This window comes from Theropithecus gelada, chromosome 1 (genome assembly GCF_003255815.1).
Source record: "Theropithecus gelada isolate Dixy chromosome 1, Tgel_1.0, whole genome shotgun sequence".
Lineage (NCBI taxonomy): Eukaryota > Metazoa > Chordata > Mammalia > Primates > Cercopithecidae > Theropithecus > Theropithecus gelada.
In genome coordinates this window covers 80,306,817-80,326,068 of record NC_037668.1, presented here as the reverse complement: position 1 = coordinate 80,326,068, position 19,252 = coordinate 80,306,817, and the positions used below count along the sequence as shown (strand labels likewise).

The 19,252-nt window shown below is 39.4% G+C and overlaps 1 protein-coding gene across 3 annotated transcripts in view; it reads left to right on the top strand.

The window, feature by feature from the left end:
- TUT4 (terminal uridylyl transferase 4) overlaps positions 1-17,226 on the top strand; it is a 128,317-nt gene extending 111,091 nt beyond the window's left edge. The window contains exons 25-31 of one of the 3 annotated variants that reach the window (XM_025385915.1): positions 2,586-2,701; positions 3,950-4,158; positions 4,859-4,959; positions 9,155-9,298; positions 9,392-9,602; positions 15,165-15,323; positions 16,592-17,220. In XM_025385915.1, coding sequence (XP_025241700.1) covers positions 2,586-2,701; positions 3,950-4,158; positions 4,859-4,959; positions 9,155-9,298; positions 9,392-9,602; positions 15,165-15,323; positions 16,592-16,680 — 1,029 coding nt within the window. In that variant the 3' untranslated portion in view covers positions 16,681-17,220. Of the gene's footprint in view, positions 1-2,585; positions 2,702-3,934; positions 4,159-4,858; positions 4,960-9,154; positions 9,603-15,164; positions 15,324-16,502 lie in introns of all 3 variants that reach the window. The other 2 variants (XM_025385897.1, XM_025385906.1) reach the window with 2 other exon arrangements.
- The last annotated feature ends 2,026 nt before the right edge of the window (positions 17,227-19,252 follow it).

The window sequence follows — 19,252 nt, the reverse complement described above, 5'->3', positions numbered from 1 at the left end:
CCCTAATTGAGTGAACTATCATCTGCCTCCAAAATAATTCTATTCTTCTTAGTAGTAAACTTATATTACAGAAGATTATATCTAATTATTACTATTAGCATATTTAACATTTCTTCAATAAATTTTTTTATGGAAATTTGCTTTCTCTCATTATGTAAGTACCTATATTACATCTTTAATTTTGTCACAACACCTAAAAGATGTACTACCTGACTCTTTACAGAGTAAGTTTGCTGGCCTCAGGTGTAGGCCACCCTAACTGGGGTGGAAGGATAGAGAAAAGTGGATTCAAGAGATATTCAGCAATAGAATGTATACAACTTGGTCATTAATTAGAAGTGATGGATGAAAGAGAACAAGTTCAGGACGCTTCTTAGGTTTCTGTCTTAAGCAGCTGGGTGAATTAAGACCTTTATGTTGTCCTGGCAAAAAATAGGATGATGATTTTAATTAGCTACATTGATTTATCAATAGTGATGAAGAATTGTATCTTTTGTCTTAAAAAAAAAAAAAAACAGAATGGGCATGGTGGCTCATGCCTGCAGTCTGTTACTTTGGAAGGCCAAGTCAGGAAGATCGCTTGAGGCCAGGAGTTCAAGACCAGCCTGGCCAACACAGTGAGATGCTGTCTCTAAAAAAACAAATAAAACCAAACCAAACAGCTTCATTGGAATAGAGTTCACATTATATACAACTCATTGTGCAATTCAGTGGTTTTTAATATATATATACAGGATTGTGCAACCATCCCCACAATTTAATTTTAGAACATTTTCATCTTCTCTAAAATAAACCCTTGTCCTCATTAGCAGTCAGTTCTCATTCCCTCTCTTCCCCTCTTCTCAAACCACTAATCCACTTTTTGTCTCTGTAGATTTGCCTATTTTGGACATTTCATATAAGTTAAATGATATGATATGTAACATTTTGAAACTGGCGTCTTTCGTTTAGCATGGTGTTTTCAAGGTTCCTTCATGCTGTACCATGTATCAATACTTCATTCCCTTTTATGGCTGAAAAATACTCCATTTTATGGATACACTACATTTCATTATCCATTCATCAGTTGTTGGACATTTGAATTGTTTCTACTTTTTGGCTATTATGAATAATGATGTGAATATTTGTGTGCAAATTTTTGTGAGAATATATGTTTTTATTTCTCTTGGTATATACTTAATAGTGTAATTGCTGTGTCATTTTGATAAATTTATGTTTAACTTTTCAAGGAACTGTTTTCTAAAGTGGCTGTGCTACTTTACATTCCCACGAGCAATACATATGTGTTCTGGTTTTTCTACATCCTCACCAATACTTGTTACTGTCTTTTTAAAGCTATAGCCGTCCTATTGGGCGTGTCTCGTATACTTTTATCCTTGAGTTTAGGTAAATGTGAAAACAGCTAAGTGGATGTGTTCTCTTGCCTTCCAGAAGGATGGACACCATTAGGACCAACTAGTCTTTGTGACAGTGCAAAACTAAGCTAAAGTTTAGAAGGATAAGCATGGTGCAAAGATAAAGCAGAAATAAGTCTGGTTCTAAGACTTGGGAAAATTATTTACTTCTTTTTAGTTCCCTACCTTTTTTTTAGGTCTGTTCCTCTTTACATAATACATGTTACATGTTCTTAAAAAGCTGTATTAAATCCAATCATATTTCACATAAACCAGAGAATTGCTTTTTTTGTTGTTGTTATTTACTTATTTATTTTTAGTTTTTGGAGACAGAGTCTCACTACTTCATCCAGGCTGGAGTGCAGTGGCTGTTCATAGGCACAGTCATTATGTACTACAGCCTCAAACTCCTGGCCTTGAGTGGTCCTCCCATCTTAGCCTCCTGAGTAGCTGGGACTACAGACTTTTTTTGTCTCGCTGTGTCACCCAGACTGGAGTGCAGTGGCACGATCTTGGCTCACTGCAACCTCCACTTCCTGGATTCAAGCAGCTCTCCTGTCTCTTCCTCCTGAATAGCTGGGACTACAGGCACACACCACCATGCTCAGCTAATTTTTGTGTTTTTAGTAGAGACGGGGTTTCACCATGTTGGCCAGGCTGGTCTCGAACTCTTGACCTCAGGTGATCCCTCCGCCTCGGCCTCCCTAAGTGTTGGGATTACAGGCGTGAGTCACTGCACCCAGCCTACAGGCAATTTTGTACAGAGAATAATTCCTTTCCAAAAGTAGCCCAATATAGCAGAAAGCATGAGTTTTGTTGTGAGATGGACTTAGCTCTACATCTTTTATCTGAGACTTAACCTATTTTTTTCTATGGGCAAATGACTTGAACTCCTGAATCAGTTTTCCCATCTGTAAAACGAGGATGAAAGTAATATCTACTTTATTGAGATTTTTCTTATTCATCTGTAGCATCTTTGTGTAAGGATGTAACTTGGTTAATACTATTAGCAACTGTGATGATGATGATTGTGAATCTTATTTTCATATCATGGGTTTTACTTACAGTGAAACATTTGTTGCTGTTATTTTCTTTGTAAAAATAAACCATGTTTGCATCTTGGTCTTCTTTCCATTTGGATTCAAAAGTTTTATAGTGATTCCTCCTAGTAAAATTGCATTTTCTCCCTAGGAGTACTTCTTTGATTCCAGAGTATTAACAGATGGAGAACTGGCTCCCAATGATAGATGTTGCCGTGTGTGTGGAAAAATAGGCCACTACATGAAAGACTGCCCTAAAAGGAAAAGGTTGGCAAATGAATATATATCAACATTTTGAGGGAAATAAATGAGAGGCCAATTTGTAGCTATAATTATGTTCAGAAATGTTTAAGTGAGAAAGTTTAGGGTATTTAATTATACTTACTAAGGTAAATGTTCATTTGAGTGGAATTTTGTAGTAGGGTAAGATTTGTATGTGGTATAATAGTATCTTCTAACATTCATTTGTTCATTTATTCATTAATTCACTCAGTTTTTTGTTGTTGTTGTTTTTGTTTTTGTTTGTTTTTTGAGATGGCGTCAAGCCCTGTCGCCCAGGCTGGAGTGCAATGGCGTGATCTCGGCTCACTGCAACCTCCGCCTCCTGGGTTCAAGTGATTCTCCTGCCTCAGCCTCCCAAGTAGCTGAGATTACAGGCGCGCACCATGAAGCCTGGCTAATTTTTAGTATCTTTAGTAGAGACGGGGTTTCACCAATGTTGGCCAGGCTGGTCTCAAACTCCTGACCTGGTGATCCACCGCCTTGGCCTCCCAAATTGCTGGGATTACAGGCGTGAGTCACTGTGCCAGCCAGTTTTGTCTTTTTTTTTTAATGAAGAAGCATTTATTGACACCAACTATGCGTTGGGAACTGTTCTAGGAGAAATAAAAGTGACCAAGACATTGGGTTCTTGCTGAGGATCTCACAGTCATGCAAACTGATAATTAAAATACAATTAATGGAATTCTTGAGATATATACTGTGACCTATACTTACAGATCTTAGGGAATGTACATCTTCTATACTCCCTCAAAATACATCTACGAATTATAGTCTCCCAGGTTCTATATACTGTAGTAGGTCAGGAAGATCTCTTTCTTTTGTAAAACTAATATAAAAACTTGAAACTTTTGAGACAGAACAAACTTTCCATCACTGCTGTTTACTGACTGTTAAATTTAGTCAAGACACTTACCTTCTCTAAGTCTCAATTTCTTTTTGAAACCAGAGATAATAAATATCAACCTCTAAGGATTGTTAAAGGTTTAAAAATTTGGTATTTTAAGAAATTTAATATAACGTTGTTTTACAAAACTACTAGAAAACCCAGTTCCTGCCAAAGGAGCAGGTATGCCATAATATTTGTTCCCTTGCCTTCAAAAAGACGCATGAAATGGTGGGCATGCTAGTCCTTTTATTATCGTGAGTGTCCTGCATAGTTTAGTTTGTTCTGTGACTCACTTAATTTACAAGTCCCTAGCCCCACATTATTGGTATCAGCAGTTTACTGTTTAGACTAAAGAAGAAAGACAGTGAAGAAGAGAAGGAAGGGAATGAAGAAGAGAAAGATTCTCGAGACGTTCTTGACCCCCGAGACCTCCACGACACTCGAGACTTTAGAGACCCCAGAGACCTCAGATGTTTTATATGTGGAGATGCTGGACATGTACGAAGGGAGTGCCCAGAGGTCAAGCTGGCCCGTCAGAGGAATAGCAGTGTGGCAGGTAAATAGAAAAGACCAAACATAGTTTCTGGTAGAAACGAAGTCATTTATGTTGCTTGCATGCTGAAGGACTCTAATTCCTCTCTATTGCAAACCTAATTGTATGATTTTGGACCTTACAATTTCTTAAAGAGATAAAATTTAGACAATGAGGCGTTTACTTTGAATAGTACTTGGGTAAGTTCATTATCAAGGTCTCCACAGTCTGTTATATTCAGTTATCTCCCTTTAAGTATTCTTTGGAGGGTTTTTTTTTTTTTTTTTGAGACAGAGTCTTGCTCTTGTTACCCAGGCTGCAGTCCAGTGGTATGATCACAGCTCACTGCAGCTTTGACCTCCTGGACTCAAGTGATCCTCCCACCTCAGCCTCCCGAGTACTAGGATTACAGATATGAGCCACTGCACCCAATCATAAAGTATTCTGAAATAAATCTGTTGTCTCCTTTAGAAAAGCAGATGACATTTGTTCTTGTTTCTAGGATCAGTGTATTTTTTTTCTTGATCTGCTAGATTGAAAAATGGCTTTTGAAAGTAGCTCAGTTGCTACAAGTCCTTCACTAATATACTCAAGGTTTAAAAGTCTAAGTTTATAGAATTGCAGAGATATTTGAGATTCTTTTACATAAGAAGGGAGTTTATTTATTGTCATTTCTCTGCTACTTTCCTTATCTGTTGATTTTCTTTGTGATGCCTTCTCTTAGCAGCCCAGCTGGTCCGCAACCTTGTAAATGCTCAACAGGTGGCTGGTTCAGCTCAGCAACAGGGTGATCAGTCCATAAGGACTAGACAGTCCTCAGAATGTGTAAGTACTCTGCCTGTGAATGTGTTAGTCTTGACTGATGATAGCAGTATCTTTAATGTGTTTTCTCTCAGACTGGCAAATACAATCTTCCAGATTACATAGTGCTTTGTATATATGTCCTTGCTAGGCACATAAGGTGGAGTGAGCATTCCTTTTGGAATAATGTAGATTTGGGTTTCTGTCTACAGAGAAGCTACTTAATTTACATGAGCCTACTCTTCAGTTGTACGATAACTACCTAATAAGATGGATTAAAAATAAGGTAATGACTTTGAGGTTTCAGACTTTGCTTAGTGGAAAAATATCAGTACCATTAATAAAAATAGACATAAAAATTGAGATGTTTTAGGCATTTAGTGTTGTTAGGTCAATATGTACATGGCATTTTGCTTGCATGAAACTTCTGTCTTCTCATAGCTTGACCTGTGGATACCTAGTGAAATACACCCTGTAAAAAAACAGTATTGAATGAGAATTTAGACTCATAAGTTTATTTTACTATTTTTTCTTTAAGAGGGAGTCTCGCTCTGTTGCCTAGGCTGGAGTGCAGTGGCACATTCTTGGCTCACTGCAACCTCCTCACCCCTGGGATCACGTAATTCTGTCTCCATCTCCTGAGTAGCTGGACTGCAGGCAACGCTACCACGCCCGGCTAATTTTTGTATTTTTAGCAGGGGTGGGATTTCACCATATTGGTCAGGCTGGTCTTGAACTCCTGACCTCAGGTGATCCACCTGCCTCGGCTCCCCACAGTGCTGGGATTACAGGTGTGAGCTGTTGTGCCCAGCCCAGACTCATAAGTTTAATATTAAGTTTGCTGAGTTGCTCTTAACCTTTGTATAAATCTATATTCACCTTGTACTTCTTAATAATTACTCTAAATAACACTCTAAATCTGACATAATGTTCAGTGCTTTACACTTAGCAAATTTAATCCTGCGAGTGGCCAAGTGAAGTGGTAGGTATTAGTATCATCAAATTTTACAAACTGGGAAACTGAGAATAAGAGAGTATAAAAATCAAACCGAGGTCTTTCTAGCGTCAAATCTGTTAACGGTTTAACATGCTAAATCTAATGTGATTTGTGTTTTAGAAAAAACTTTCAAGTATTCGAAGAGTATTAGGGAGAATCTTTGGAAAACATTTAGGAAATTTTCCACCCTCATCTCAAACACTTGAATACCTATTATGTGCCTGATACTTTCTTTTTTTTTTTTTTTTTTTTTGAGACAGAGTCTCGCGCTGTGTCACCCAGGCTGGAGTGCAGTGGCGCGATCTCGGCTCACTGCAAGCTCCGCCTCTCAGGTTCACGCCATTCTCCTGCCTCAGCCTCCGAGTAGCTGGGACTACAGGCGCCCGCCACCACGCCCGGCTAGTTTTTTGTATTTTTAGTAGAGACGGGGTTTCACCATGTTAGCCAGGATGGTCTCGATCTCCTGACCTCGTGATCCACCCGCCTCGGCCTCCCAAAGTGCTGGGATTACAGGCTTGAGCCACCGCGCCCGGCCTGTGCCTGATACTTTCATAAACAACAATAATCACATTTAATGTAGTTAACATTTGTTGAGTGTAAACTATGTGCTTATACATGCATTCATTCTTTATGATTATAAAATATTTCAAAAGTACAGAAAAGTATAGAAAGTAAATCTCTATCATTACCAAGCTTTAACAGTTTTTAACATTGTTATTTTAGCTTTATTAAAAAATTACCCTCAGTTGAAACCCCTGTACATTCTTCTTCGATCCCATTCCTATCTTAAAAGCTTCTTTATCATCCTTCCGTTGTTACAGAAATGTGTCTGCTATCTTGAACTTGGTGGTTATATGTTCCACATGCATTGTTCAGTTAATCTTCTCAAAAACCTAAGGCAAATTCTGATTATACTTTACAGGTAAAGAAACCGAGGTTCAAGTTCCTTGCCTGACTTCAATAGACACTTGGAATCGGAACGTGAGCCCTCAGGCTCTCTGTCAGCAAAACTTATGCTCTAACCACTTTTCTGTGCTGTCCTAATTTTCGTTTTATGCCGCTAGTCCTCACTTTTCTCTCACCTGTGCTTTCGGAAAGAGTCTGTCTAATGGACACTACTACTCTTACGTCTAACAAAGCACTGCAACATGTCTAAAATATAGTTAATCTTTCCTTCCAACCCCCAGGACTTGCTTCTTCCTCCTGTGTTTTATATCTCGTTGAATGATCCCATTTTCTGTCTAATTTCCAAAACTTTTCCCTTTCCTTCAACCTTTGTATTCAGTCACTAAGTCCTGTTGTTTCTGCCTTTGAAAAAGCTAGGTGTGGTGGCTCACTCCTGTAATCCCAGGACTTTGGGAGACTGAGGTGGGCGGATCACTTGAGGTCAGGAGTTTGAGACCAGCCTGACCAACATGGTAAAACCCCATCTCTGCTAAAAAATACAAAAAATTAGCTGGGTGTGGTGGCAGGCAACCTGTCATCCCAGCTAGTTGGGAGACAGGCAGGAGAATCGCTTGAACCCTGGAGGTGGAGATTGCAGTGAGCGGAGATTACACCACTGCACTCCAGCCTGGGCAACACAGTGAGACTATCTCAAAAAAAAAAAAAAATCTCACAGCCATTTGCTTCCCTCTATCCCTGTTTATATTTCCTTAGCCTAGGCTACTATCATCTCAGGACTGCTTTATTATAGCAGCCTCCTAATCGGTTTCAACAACCTTTTAATTTTTACCTATTTATTCATTCATGCAATTGTGAGACAGGGTCTTGCTCTATTGCCCAGACTGGAGTGCAGTGGCACAATCACAGCTCACTGCAGTCTCGACCTCCCAGGCTCAGGTGATTCTCCCGTGTCAAACTCCAGGGTAGCTGGGACTAGAGGCACGCACCACCACACTTGGCTAATTTTTGTATTTCTTGTAAAGATGGGATTTTGACATGTTGCCCAGGCAGGTCTCAAACTGTTGAGCTCAAGTGATCTGCCTGCCTCAGCCTCTGAAAGTGCTAGGATTACAGTCTTGAGCCACTGTTCCTGTTCTCTCATCAGCCTTTAAAAAAAAAAAAAATTCTCTATTTTATTCTTATTAAACCAGAATAATCTTTCTAAAGTTCAGATTGATCATGTTCCTTACCTGTTTAGAACCCTTCAGTGGTTTACCACTGCACATAGGATATAGTCTAAATTACAAGGCTTGTAAGACACTTCATTGTGTTGCCCCTGTTTAGCTCTTCAGCCTCAGCCATTCCCCTGCATTATACTCCAGTAATATTAAACTTCTTTCGGATTCCAATTACTTTAAAAAGCCACGTATTTTCATACCTCTAGACCTTCAATCGTATTGAACACTCTTCCTCTCCCCTTATCTCTCCCTTCTTGTATCAGTTTTCTGTTTACCCTGAGTCTCAGTTAAAAGGTCACTTTTTCTGGGAAGCTTTCTTTGATTTCTCTTCTCCCCTTCTCCCAAAGTGGCTTTAGGTGTTCTGCTCTGGGATTTCATTATATAGTTGACCCTTGAACAAAACAGGTTTGAACTGCGTGGGTCTACTTATACATAAATTTTTCGCAACAGATTGTGGTTGGAAAATACAGTATTCCCAGGATGCAAAATCCAAGTATTCAGAGATCCAACTTTTTGTATATATGAGTTCTGTAGGGCTGACTGTGGGACTTGAGTACAGGAGGATTGTGGGGGTCCTGGAACAAATCCCCTGCATATCCTGAGGCACAGCTGTACACTATACATTCTTTATCATAATACTCGTTATACTTACTGTGATTGCTTATGTAATCTTTATCTGCTCCCCTCCTTACCCCCTTAAACATTGAGCTCCATCAGGGCATATGTGTTGGTATTACATTTTTATTACCTAGAACAATACTCAGTACATAATTGATACAGGAAATACTTGTTGAGGGACTGAATGAAAGTGACTATGAGATATTTAGATGGAAGACTTGAGTTTGCAGTGGGAAGTATGTGTTCTGCATGATGGGAACTGTGTCTGGGCTCTCTTTTCTTTGGACAATAAAAAGATTTGTGAGGCAATACCTACTTGAGAAGGGGGTTTGAGTACCTTGGGAAAAACTCATTATTTGTTATGATATACATCATAAAGTTCTGTTTTATAAAGTTTTTAATTTTGTATTTTATCTCTACTTTTATAAAATTAAGATGTTTATAACTTAATTTTAAAATGTGTGTGTGGTTTTTTCTGCAGTCTGAATCACCATCTTATTCTCCTCAGCCTCAGCCATTTCCACAGAACTCTTCCCAGTCAGCTGCTATTACCCAGCCTTCATCTCAGCCAGGATCCCAGCCTAAGCTTGGCCCACCTCAGCAGGGAGCCCAGCCTCCCCATCAGGTCCAGATGCCACTGTATAACTTTCCCCAGTCACCACCAGCTCAGTATTCTCCCATGCACAATATGGGATTGTTGCCAATGCACCCTCTCCAGATCCCTGCCCCATCCTGGCCCATCCATGGCCCAGTGATCCACTCTGCACCAGGCAGTGCCCCCAGCAATATTGGCCTGAATGATCCCAGCATCATCTTTGCACAGCCTGCTGCCAGACCTGTGGCAATCCCTAACACGTCTCACGATGGACACTGGCCCCGTACTGTGGCTCCGAATTCCCTGGTGAACAATGGTGCCGTGGGGAATTCAGGTAATCCTTCCTTTTCTTTTGTATCTGTCTGTAGAAACAATGTGAGGAAAAAGAAGGAAAGCAGTATTTGTGGAGGGACAGTACAGGATTAGATAAAGATTAAGAATATGAACTCTGGATTCAGACTGCCTGGATTTGAATCCTGGCCCTGCCATTTATTATGTAGTGTGGGCAATTACTTAATCTCTTTGTGCATTGGTTTCATCTGTAAAATAGGCCATCTAACTCACAGGGATGTTGTAAATGTTAAATGATGTGTAACACACGTAAATGTTAGCTATTATTTTAGTATTTAAAAAAATTTTGACTGCCACCCTGTTTGGTGTATTATTTATTATACAGTTGATGAAATTGGAGAGTTAAGTAACTTAACTGTCTTACTGTCACGGTTAATAATGGTAGGTTGGCCTGGCATGGTGGCTCATGCCTGTAATCCCAGCACTTTGGGAGGCTGAGGCAGGTGGATTACCTGAAGTCAGGAGTTTGAGACGAGCCTGGCCAGCGTGGTGAAACCCCATCTCTAGTAAAAATACAAAAATTAGCTGGGCGTGGTGGTGGGCGCCTATAATCCCAACTATGTGGGAGGCTGAAGCAGGAGAATCACTTGATCCCAGGAGGCGGAGGTTGCAGTGAGCCGAGATTGCGCCATTGCACTCCAGCCTGGGCAACAGAGCAGAAGTGTCTCAAAAAAAAAAGACCAAGGAAACCAAAAAAATTTATAGTAATGGTAGGTCCAAGACTTAAACTAATTTCTTTGTTCAAAACTGTGCTGCCGCGCACCCTAGACACTATTACTTCTCAGTAAGGAACAATTCTTTAAAAAAGAAAAAAGCATTAATAGCATTTAAAAAAATTTTTTTTTTCTGATATCTAAGTAATACATGTTCATTATAGAGTATTTGAGAAATAAATCATCTGTCTCAATTCCTAGACATAAATACTAAGGAATATTTTGGTGTATTACCATTCAGTCATTTTTTTTTAATTGCCTATTTAAGAAAATAGTTGATACGTGCTGTAAATCTAGTTTTATATCCAGCTTTAAGATATACACACACACACACACACACACACATATGCATATGCATATGCATATAAATACTTACACACTTACACATATACACACAGGCTGGCACGGTGGCTTACGCCTGTAATCCCAGAACTTTGGGAGGCTGAGGTGGGCAGATCACTTGAGGCCAGGAGTTTAAGACCAGCCTGGCCAACATGGCAAAACTCTTGTCTCTATTAAAAATACAAAAACTAGCCAGGTGTGGTGATACACGCCTGTAATTCCAGCTACTCAGGAGGCTGAGGCGGGAGAATCACTTGAACCCAGGGAGACAGAGGTTGCAGTGAGTTGAGATCATGCCATTGCATTCCAGCCTGGGCGACAGAGTGAGACTCCAAAAAAAAAAAAAAAAAATATATATATATATATATATATGTAAAATATATATATATTCATATGTCTCTAAATATATATATATAATACATACATATTTATATATATATATATTTAGAGACAAACTCTCAAAGTGTTGTCCAGGTTGGAGTGCAGTGGCTATTCACAGACCAGTCTAGCACACTACAACCTCGAACTCCTGGGCTCAAGTGTTTCTCCTACCTCAGCCTCCTGAGTAGCTGTGGGACTACAGGCACACACCACTGTGCCTGACTTATGCCTAACTTTTTAGTGATAATTATTTTTATCTTAAGAACTATTACGGAAATTTTGAAACATACACAGAAGAGAGTAAAGTATATAATGAACCCCCCTCCCCATTAACCAACTTTAACAGTTACCAATAATTTGCTATTTTAATTATCTGACTCCTCCTAACCATTACAAATTTTTTTGACTTGACTGATCAAATCTCAGACATTGGATCAAATTTACTTTTTAACTTCAGTTGTATCACTTAAAAAAAATCAGGCCGGGCGCGGTGGCTCAAGCCTGTAATCCCAGCACTTTGGGAGGCCAAGACGGGCGGATCACGAGGTCAGGAGATTGAGACCATCCTGGCTAACACGGTGAAACCCCGTCTCTACTGAAAAATACAAAAAACTAGCCGGGCGAGGTGGCGGGTGCCTGTAGTCCCAGCTACTTGGGAGGCTGAGGCAGGAGAATGGCATAAACCCAGGAGGCGGAGCTTGCAGTGAGCTGAGATCCGGCCACTGCACCGCAGCCTGGGCAACAGAGCGAGACTCCGTCTCAAAAAAAAAAAAAAAAAAAGAATCATGAGATCATTACTATAGCTAGTATCATCTAATACCCAGTCCTTGTTCATTTTTTCCTGTTTCTCTAAAAAGGTATATAGTTTATTGAGACAGTCTCGCTCTGTCGCCAGGCTGCAGTGCAGTGGCACAATCTCGGCTCACTGCAACCTCCACCTTCTGGGTTCAAGTGATTCTCCTGCCTCAGCCTCCCGAATAGCTGAGACTACAGGTGCATGCCACTGTGCCTGGCTCTTTTTTTTTTTTTTTTGAGAGGGAGTCTTGCTCTGTCGCCCAGGCTGGAGTGCAGTGGCACGATGTCAGCTCACTGCAACCTCTGCCTCCTGGGTTCAAGCGATTCTCCTGCCTCAGCCTCCCAAGTAGCTGGGACTACAGGTGCCTGCCACCATGCGTGGCTAATTTTTGTATTTTAGTAGAGACGGGTTTCACTACGTAGGTTAAGCTGGTCTCGAACTCCTGACCTCAAATGATCCGCCTGCCTCGCCGCACCGGGCCCTAATTTTTGTATTTTTAGTAGAGATGGGGTTTCATTCACCACGTTGGCCAGGCTGGTCTTGATCTCTTGACCTCATGATCCACCTGCCTCAGCCTCCCAAAGTGCTGGGTTTATAAGCGTGAGCCACTGTGCCTGGCCTAAAAAAGTATTCCTGTTATTGATTTATTTGAATCAAAATTCAAACTGTGTATTTTATTTTTATATCTCTTAACTGTCCTTTATAACAGTTGCTGCTTCTATTTTTTTCCCCCAATATTAACTGTTTTTTGAAGGCACTGTAGAATTTCCCATATTCTGGAGTTGGCTGATTATGTCTTTGTGGCATCGTTTAATGTGTACCTCTGTCCCTGTATTTCCTGTAAACTGGGATTTAGATTCAGAGACTGGATTAGAGTCAGGCTCTTTCTCTTGGTAAGAATGCTGCTTGGTGGGTCCCATATATTTCCAGTTTCCTCACTTCAGAAGGAACTTACTGTCTGGTTGTTACTATTTTAGTGACTTAAGATTGATCTGTGAGTTAGGTTTTATCAGCCATTATCCATTATGAAGTTCATCAATTTTTACTTAATAGTCTTAGCTGCCATTGATAATTGTTGCCAGTATCCATTATTTTGCTATCTCCAGCTTCTTTTGGAACAAAGCAAGTAAGGTGTTTTGTTGAGCAAAAGTGCCAGAATATGGTAACTTAATTAGATTTCTAAGATCAAAGGATATATGGCATACATGGTCCTTCTCATATATCATTCAACATATTTATTGTGTATATGCCATGATATGCATTGTGATAGTCACTGAGTTATAGAACCATGAAGACAGACCCAGTGTTTTGCCCTTTGATGTATCTGCTCCATTTTTTAAATTTCAAGTCTTCCATCCCCCTGCCACTTGTTGTTCTCAATGTTTTAGTCACAATGAACTAATTAATGTCCCACAAACATACTGTACTGTCTCTTACTCCTGGTTGCTTATCTTAAGTTGTTCCTTCTGCTTGGAATGTCCTCTCCGTTACCTCTGCTGCTCACTCTCACCTCCTTCTGTGCTACCTCAAAGCTTGGCTAACTCACTCATCTTCCATTTTTAAATTTAGATCACTTTCTTCAGGAAGTCCTCCTTATTTTCTTAATATCCATATCATAACATTTGTCTTACTCTGCTGAAATTGCCTGCTTACTCATCTGCATAACCCATTAGACTGAACTTCTAGAAGCAAAAAATTGTTTGTCTGTCATTTTCTATTAGTAGTTTAGTTTTCTCTTTAGTAACCTGCCATGTTAGATACATTATTCCTGTTATATAGTATTATTATCTAATAAACTTTACTATTATTCATTGTATAGATACCCAATTCATAATTGATATTACAGCTACAGTTACACTGTGTTAAAAGTGGAAGGACTGAATGGAAATATATTAAAATAATAATCATAGTTGTATCAGAGGAGATTATTATATGTTTTTTCCCCCTTTTTTGAAATTATCTTTAATGAGATCGTATTACTCATTTTATGGAAATTTTGGGTTATGAAAAACAGGCAAAGAGAATTGGAATATATCTTTTAAAAATACCCTTTTATGTTAAAACATCATTTCTCATTTGGTTATGACCTAATTCTGAACATACTGGTTTCATTTATTTTTGTACACCCTGAGCCCTTCAGCTTCAGCCCTTAGTTGTAGCTTGGCTTTATGAATTCACAGTCAGCTAGCTCACCTCCTGAGAAGATTCAGCTTACAAGAATGCGGTTCACAAGGGCTTTAGGTTTTTTGCTGCCTACTCTTTCCTATCCCGTACTTCCTCATTTGAGTTCCTGCAAGGAAAGTTTAGTGAATAGGAGCAGTTATTCCCTTTTATTCCCTAGCATATAGTGACTCTGAATGAGAAAAGCCACCAGAAATGATCCAGAATATAAACTGGGTACTGCACTTCAAAAAATGTACTTAAAGATACATTTTAAAGGGAAATAGAAAGATTTGGGGGATAGTTAGCCATAAAAAGAATAGGACTTACATTTTTTGAGTACCTGCCTATATGCTAGCTCTTGTGCAAGCTACTTTCTTTCCAGTGTAAACCTCCTAACAATCTGAGGTTCAAAATGGAACCTTAGTAGTTTTAGGAAATGAGATTTGAGCTTAGACCTGTTTGGCCTCAAAGCCCAAGTTCTCAACCATTATGCCACAATGCCTCAAGCTTCTAATAGGATCTCCTTCCAGGCCAAGATAGTTGATTCTGGGATAGTTTGCATTGTCTTTAGGATAAAATCTTAAAGTTCCTTTGCATGATGTACTAAGGTTTTTTGAAATGTATATCCCCACCTACCTGTCCCGCCTTTTCTCTTACCACTTCCTCCATCACTCCTATCTCTATATTGCAGATTGTTCTGCAGTTCCCCAAACTTGATGTGCATTCCTGCTTTCATGCTTTTGTACATGATACTCCTTTTCTCTAAAATGCGCCCCACCCCCTCCCTATTTTGCCTAAATTTTTCCTTGTTTTTTAAAACTCAAATTAGTCATTCATCTTAGGAAGATTGTCTCTAACCTTCAAAGACTGGGTTAGCCCTCTCTTCAGAACATTTTGCCTGTTCTACTAGCAATTATTACATGTTTTTGTGTGTGTGTGTGTGTGTGTGTATCTTCTTGTATGTCTCTCATGACTAATTTGAGCAAATACCAATGCTCTATTCTTTAAAAAAATTTGTTCGGTATTCTCTGCATTTAGCATAGTTCTTAGCCAATGGTAGGTACTGAATATATCTTTGTGGAATGAAGGGATATTTCAGTGAGTGAACTAATGTTTTTAAATGTCTTTTTCCCTTGTTGTTGAAATGCAGAGCCAGGCTTTCGAGGACTGACTCCTCCAATTCCTTGGGAACATGCACCGCGTCCCCATTTCCCCCTTGTCCCAGCTTCGTGGCCTTATGGTTTGCATCAGAACTTCATGCATCAGGGAAATGCCCGATTTCAGCCCAACAAACCTTTCTATACTCAAGGTACCATGGCATACAAATTAGTTAACAGGCTTGGGTGGGTTTCTGGGATAGAGAGCCTTAGTGAAGGCCAGGATCTGGGAGTGAAAATTCATGAATTCAGTAAACATTTACTGAGAGATCATACTGTGTGTTAGATAGTGCTAGGTGCTTGTTGCTCAAGCAAGAGTAAAACAAAATCTCCATTACTTGATGCACATTTTATTAGGAAAGCCAGACATGTTAAATAGAAAAGGAGTTTAGATGAATCAGTTAGGGGCCTAGCAAATCCAAACAGGATGTGGATTTAAGAGATTATTACATCACAAGATTTTGACAGTTGAGCTAGATCTTGAAAGAGATGCAGGAATATTTTTTGCCTAGAGATGAGAGAGGAGGAGGAGTATGCTTAGCTGAAGGATTAATATATGCAGTCACTGAGTTTTGCCTGGCATGATGAAAAAGAAGAGAAAATATTAGGGCTAGAGAGGTATATGGGAAAGATGGTGATAAAATAAGGCTAGAGAGGGTAGGCTTAGACCATATTATGGAGTTTGGACTTGGTTTACTGAGCAATGGGGATCTAATGAAAGGTTTTTAGTGGAACGAAGACATAATTAGATTTGTTTAGTAAACGTAGGACTTGAATGACATTAAAATTTATTATGTTCTGCTGGTGCTATTATAGTACTAATAGTGGCTTTCACTGGGTAATGAATATTGTAAACTAAGAATTCCTAGAAACTTGGAGCATTTTATCTAACCTACTTGCCTCAGAGGTATTTGTTCTTATAGGCATTGTCTGAGTCTGGCCATATACTACTGGGGCATCCCTGTATTATAGAGTGGCAGAGCCTTGACTGTGGTTGAGCTCTTCTCTTGAGCAAAGAACTGGGACTGAAGGAAGTTCTTATTAGTCATAAGCCGTTTTAGGAGGGGAGAGGTCTGCAACTCTTCTCTAGTGGGTTTTTTCCCTTTGATTCCTCCTCTCTGTCTTCCGTGTCCTTTGCTTTTTTCACATACAGATATTTCCTTCCCTCCTTCCTTTTTCTCCCCTCTCTCTCAAATGTTTTGCAGCATGCTTTATCTCCTCCTATTATATAAATAGAAAAAAAAAGAAAGTTAACTATAAGTTAATTCTAAGGTGTTGTCAGATAAACAGGCACAAGCCTTTCAGTTTCCTGTCTGTGTTGTATCCAACAGACAGATGTGCCACCCGTCGGTGTAGAGAGCGTTGTCCCCACCCACCAAGAGGAAACGTGTCGGAGTAATGCGAGTCCATTTTCTTTCAGCTGGTCTACCGATGCACAGCAACCAGCCAATCCTGCTGTCTCAAGGGTATCCGTACCTCAATGTCAGTTACATTCAGCAGAAAAAGTGACATTTAATGGAAAGCAAATCAGGTCCTGATTTAAAATTTTAACACGTTTAGATAGCTTATTTAAATTCTAAGACTGTTTTTACAGACTGTATTATTTGTATATAAATATGAACTATAGTTTTTACTAGTATCACCAAATTGAGTGATACAAATTTCATCTATTTTATTACCCTATTTTTAAGGGAATTTTATGTTTTGTTTAACCTTGATGAATTGTATAAAGAGAGAATTTAAAAAATTACATTCTTTATTTTCTATTAGCTGTATTCATACTTTGGTTGCTTCAGACTTTATATATTGTTCTTAAGAGTTAGGAAAGAATTTCATGTGTTTTAAATTTGTCACTTCTATTCTTTACAGAACCTTGTAGTGCCAAAAACTTTTTAAAAGGTCAAAAAATAAAATAAAATTACAACATGAAGATTCAGATTTTTTTTCTTTTCCATACTTGTATATTGAACATTCAAACTTGAACGGAAAGTTGATTTTGTCTGTATTTGAAGTACTTCTATTTTAAGTTAATAAATCTTTTTGACAAGAGTTAAATTTGGTTAATTCATCTGTTGTATAGATGATGGAAATATTATGTAACGAGATTTCTTTTAATTTCAGTGAATAGAGCATTCTAACTCTCAGGTTTTAGTTTTAGAGAGTCAAGTATCATTTCATATCCTTTATTTGGTTGAATGTTCACAACACCCTTTATGAGGTTGATAGAAGCAGAAGCCATTTCCATTTGTCTTTGAAAATAAAAAGTGAAATGCAAAGCAGTAAATTCCAGAAAGGAAATTTACATGCTGGAGTCTGAATTGAAAAGTATTTGGAAAGAGTGTTTTAAAACACTGAGACTAATATTGGCAATTAGAGTGGAGGGAAGATAACTTTTTTTTCTTTTTTTTTGAGACAGAGGCTGTCTCTGTCGCCCAGGCTGCAGTGCAGTAGTGGGATCTCGGCTCACAGCAACATCTGCCTTCTGGGTTCGAGCGATTCTCCTGCCTCAGCCTCCTGAGTAGCTGAGATTACAGGCATGCGCCACCACACTTGGCTAATTTTTGTATTTTTGGGAGAGACGGTTTTACCACGTTGGTCCAGCTGGTCACCTGTCTTGGCCTCCCAAAGTGCTGGGATTGCAGGCGTTGAGCCACCGTACCCAGCCCAGACTCTATTCATTTTGAATCCTATACTTCCACCTGGAAAGCACACTTGCCAAGGTGATAATTATTTACCAGTAATATTTGGAATTATTATTGGGTATTGGAATTCAGACTCGAGTTGTTGGTGGCATAATGTTTCAGCTGTTTTAGCAGTGAGGTGAGGTAATTTTCTCTAACCCCTTAATTAGTCTGTCCAGTTGCCTGGGATTTTAGGCTAAATGATGCTATAGATTTATTTGGAAATGTGCAGAATAAGTAGATAAAAATGTAAGGACAGTGGGCTATCTTTGCTGTGTTTCCTCTGATACACATTACTTTAAAATAGGAGACTGCTTGGGCTCTTTCCATATTTTGCAACATGGAAGACACTTGAAACCTATTGCAGGAGATTGAGGGTATTTGTGCTGTATTTACAGCCCTGAGTTAAAGTCAGGTATATTTACTATTTTTTCTTATTAAAGTGTCAGCATCCTTCAGAATCCTATTAAGTGGTGGACTTAAATCATTTGTTAACAAGATACCTGACCCAACTATGCATTTATGTTAAAATGACTTGGAGCATTCAAGATTTAAATTAACATTCGGTACTTCATGTCCTTCCACATCTTGGAGAACAGGTAATGATGTATACAGTGGTGTTTATTATTCTCTTTACTTTTGTATATATAGTAGGCCCTCCATATCCATGGATTTTGCATCTGTGGATTCAACCAACCACGGATTGCAGATATTTAAAAAAATTGTGTCTGTACTGAACTTGTACAGTTTGTTATTATTTCCTTTTTTTTTTTTTTGAGACGGAGTCTCGCTGTGTCTCCCAGGCTGGAGTGCAGTGGCGTGATCTCGGCTCACTGCAAGCTCCGCCTCCCGGCTTCACGCCATTCTCCCGCCTCAGCCTCCCAAGTAGCTGAGACTACAGGCGCCCGCCACCACGCCCGGCTAGTTTTTTTTGTATTTTTAGTAGAGACGGGGTTTCACCATGTTAGCCAGGATAGTCTCGATCTCCTGACCTCGTGATCCACCCGCCTCGGCCTCCCAAAGTGCTGGGATTACAGGCTTGAGCCACCGCGCCCGGCCTGTTATTATTTCCTAAACAATACAGTGTAACACCTTTTCCCACAGAATTTACATTGTATGAGGCATTATATGTAATCTAGAAATGATTTAAAGTACAAAGGAGGATATGCATAGGTTATATGCAAAGACTACACTATTTTATATCAGGGAGTTGAGCATCCTTGGATTTTGGTATATCTGTGGGAGGTCCTGGAACCAATCCCCCACCAGATACCAAGGGGAGGATTGTATTTGGGAGATCGAGACCATCCTGGCTAACACGGTGAAACCCCGTCTCCACTAAAAAAAATACAAAAAACTAGCCGGGCGAGGTGGCGGGCGCCTGTAGTCCCAGCTACTCA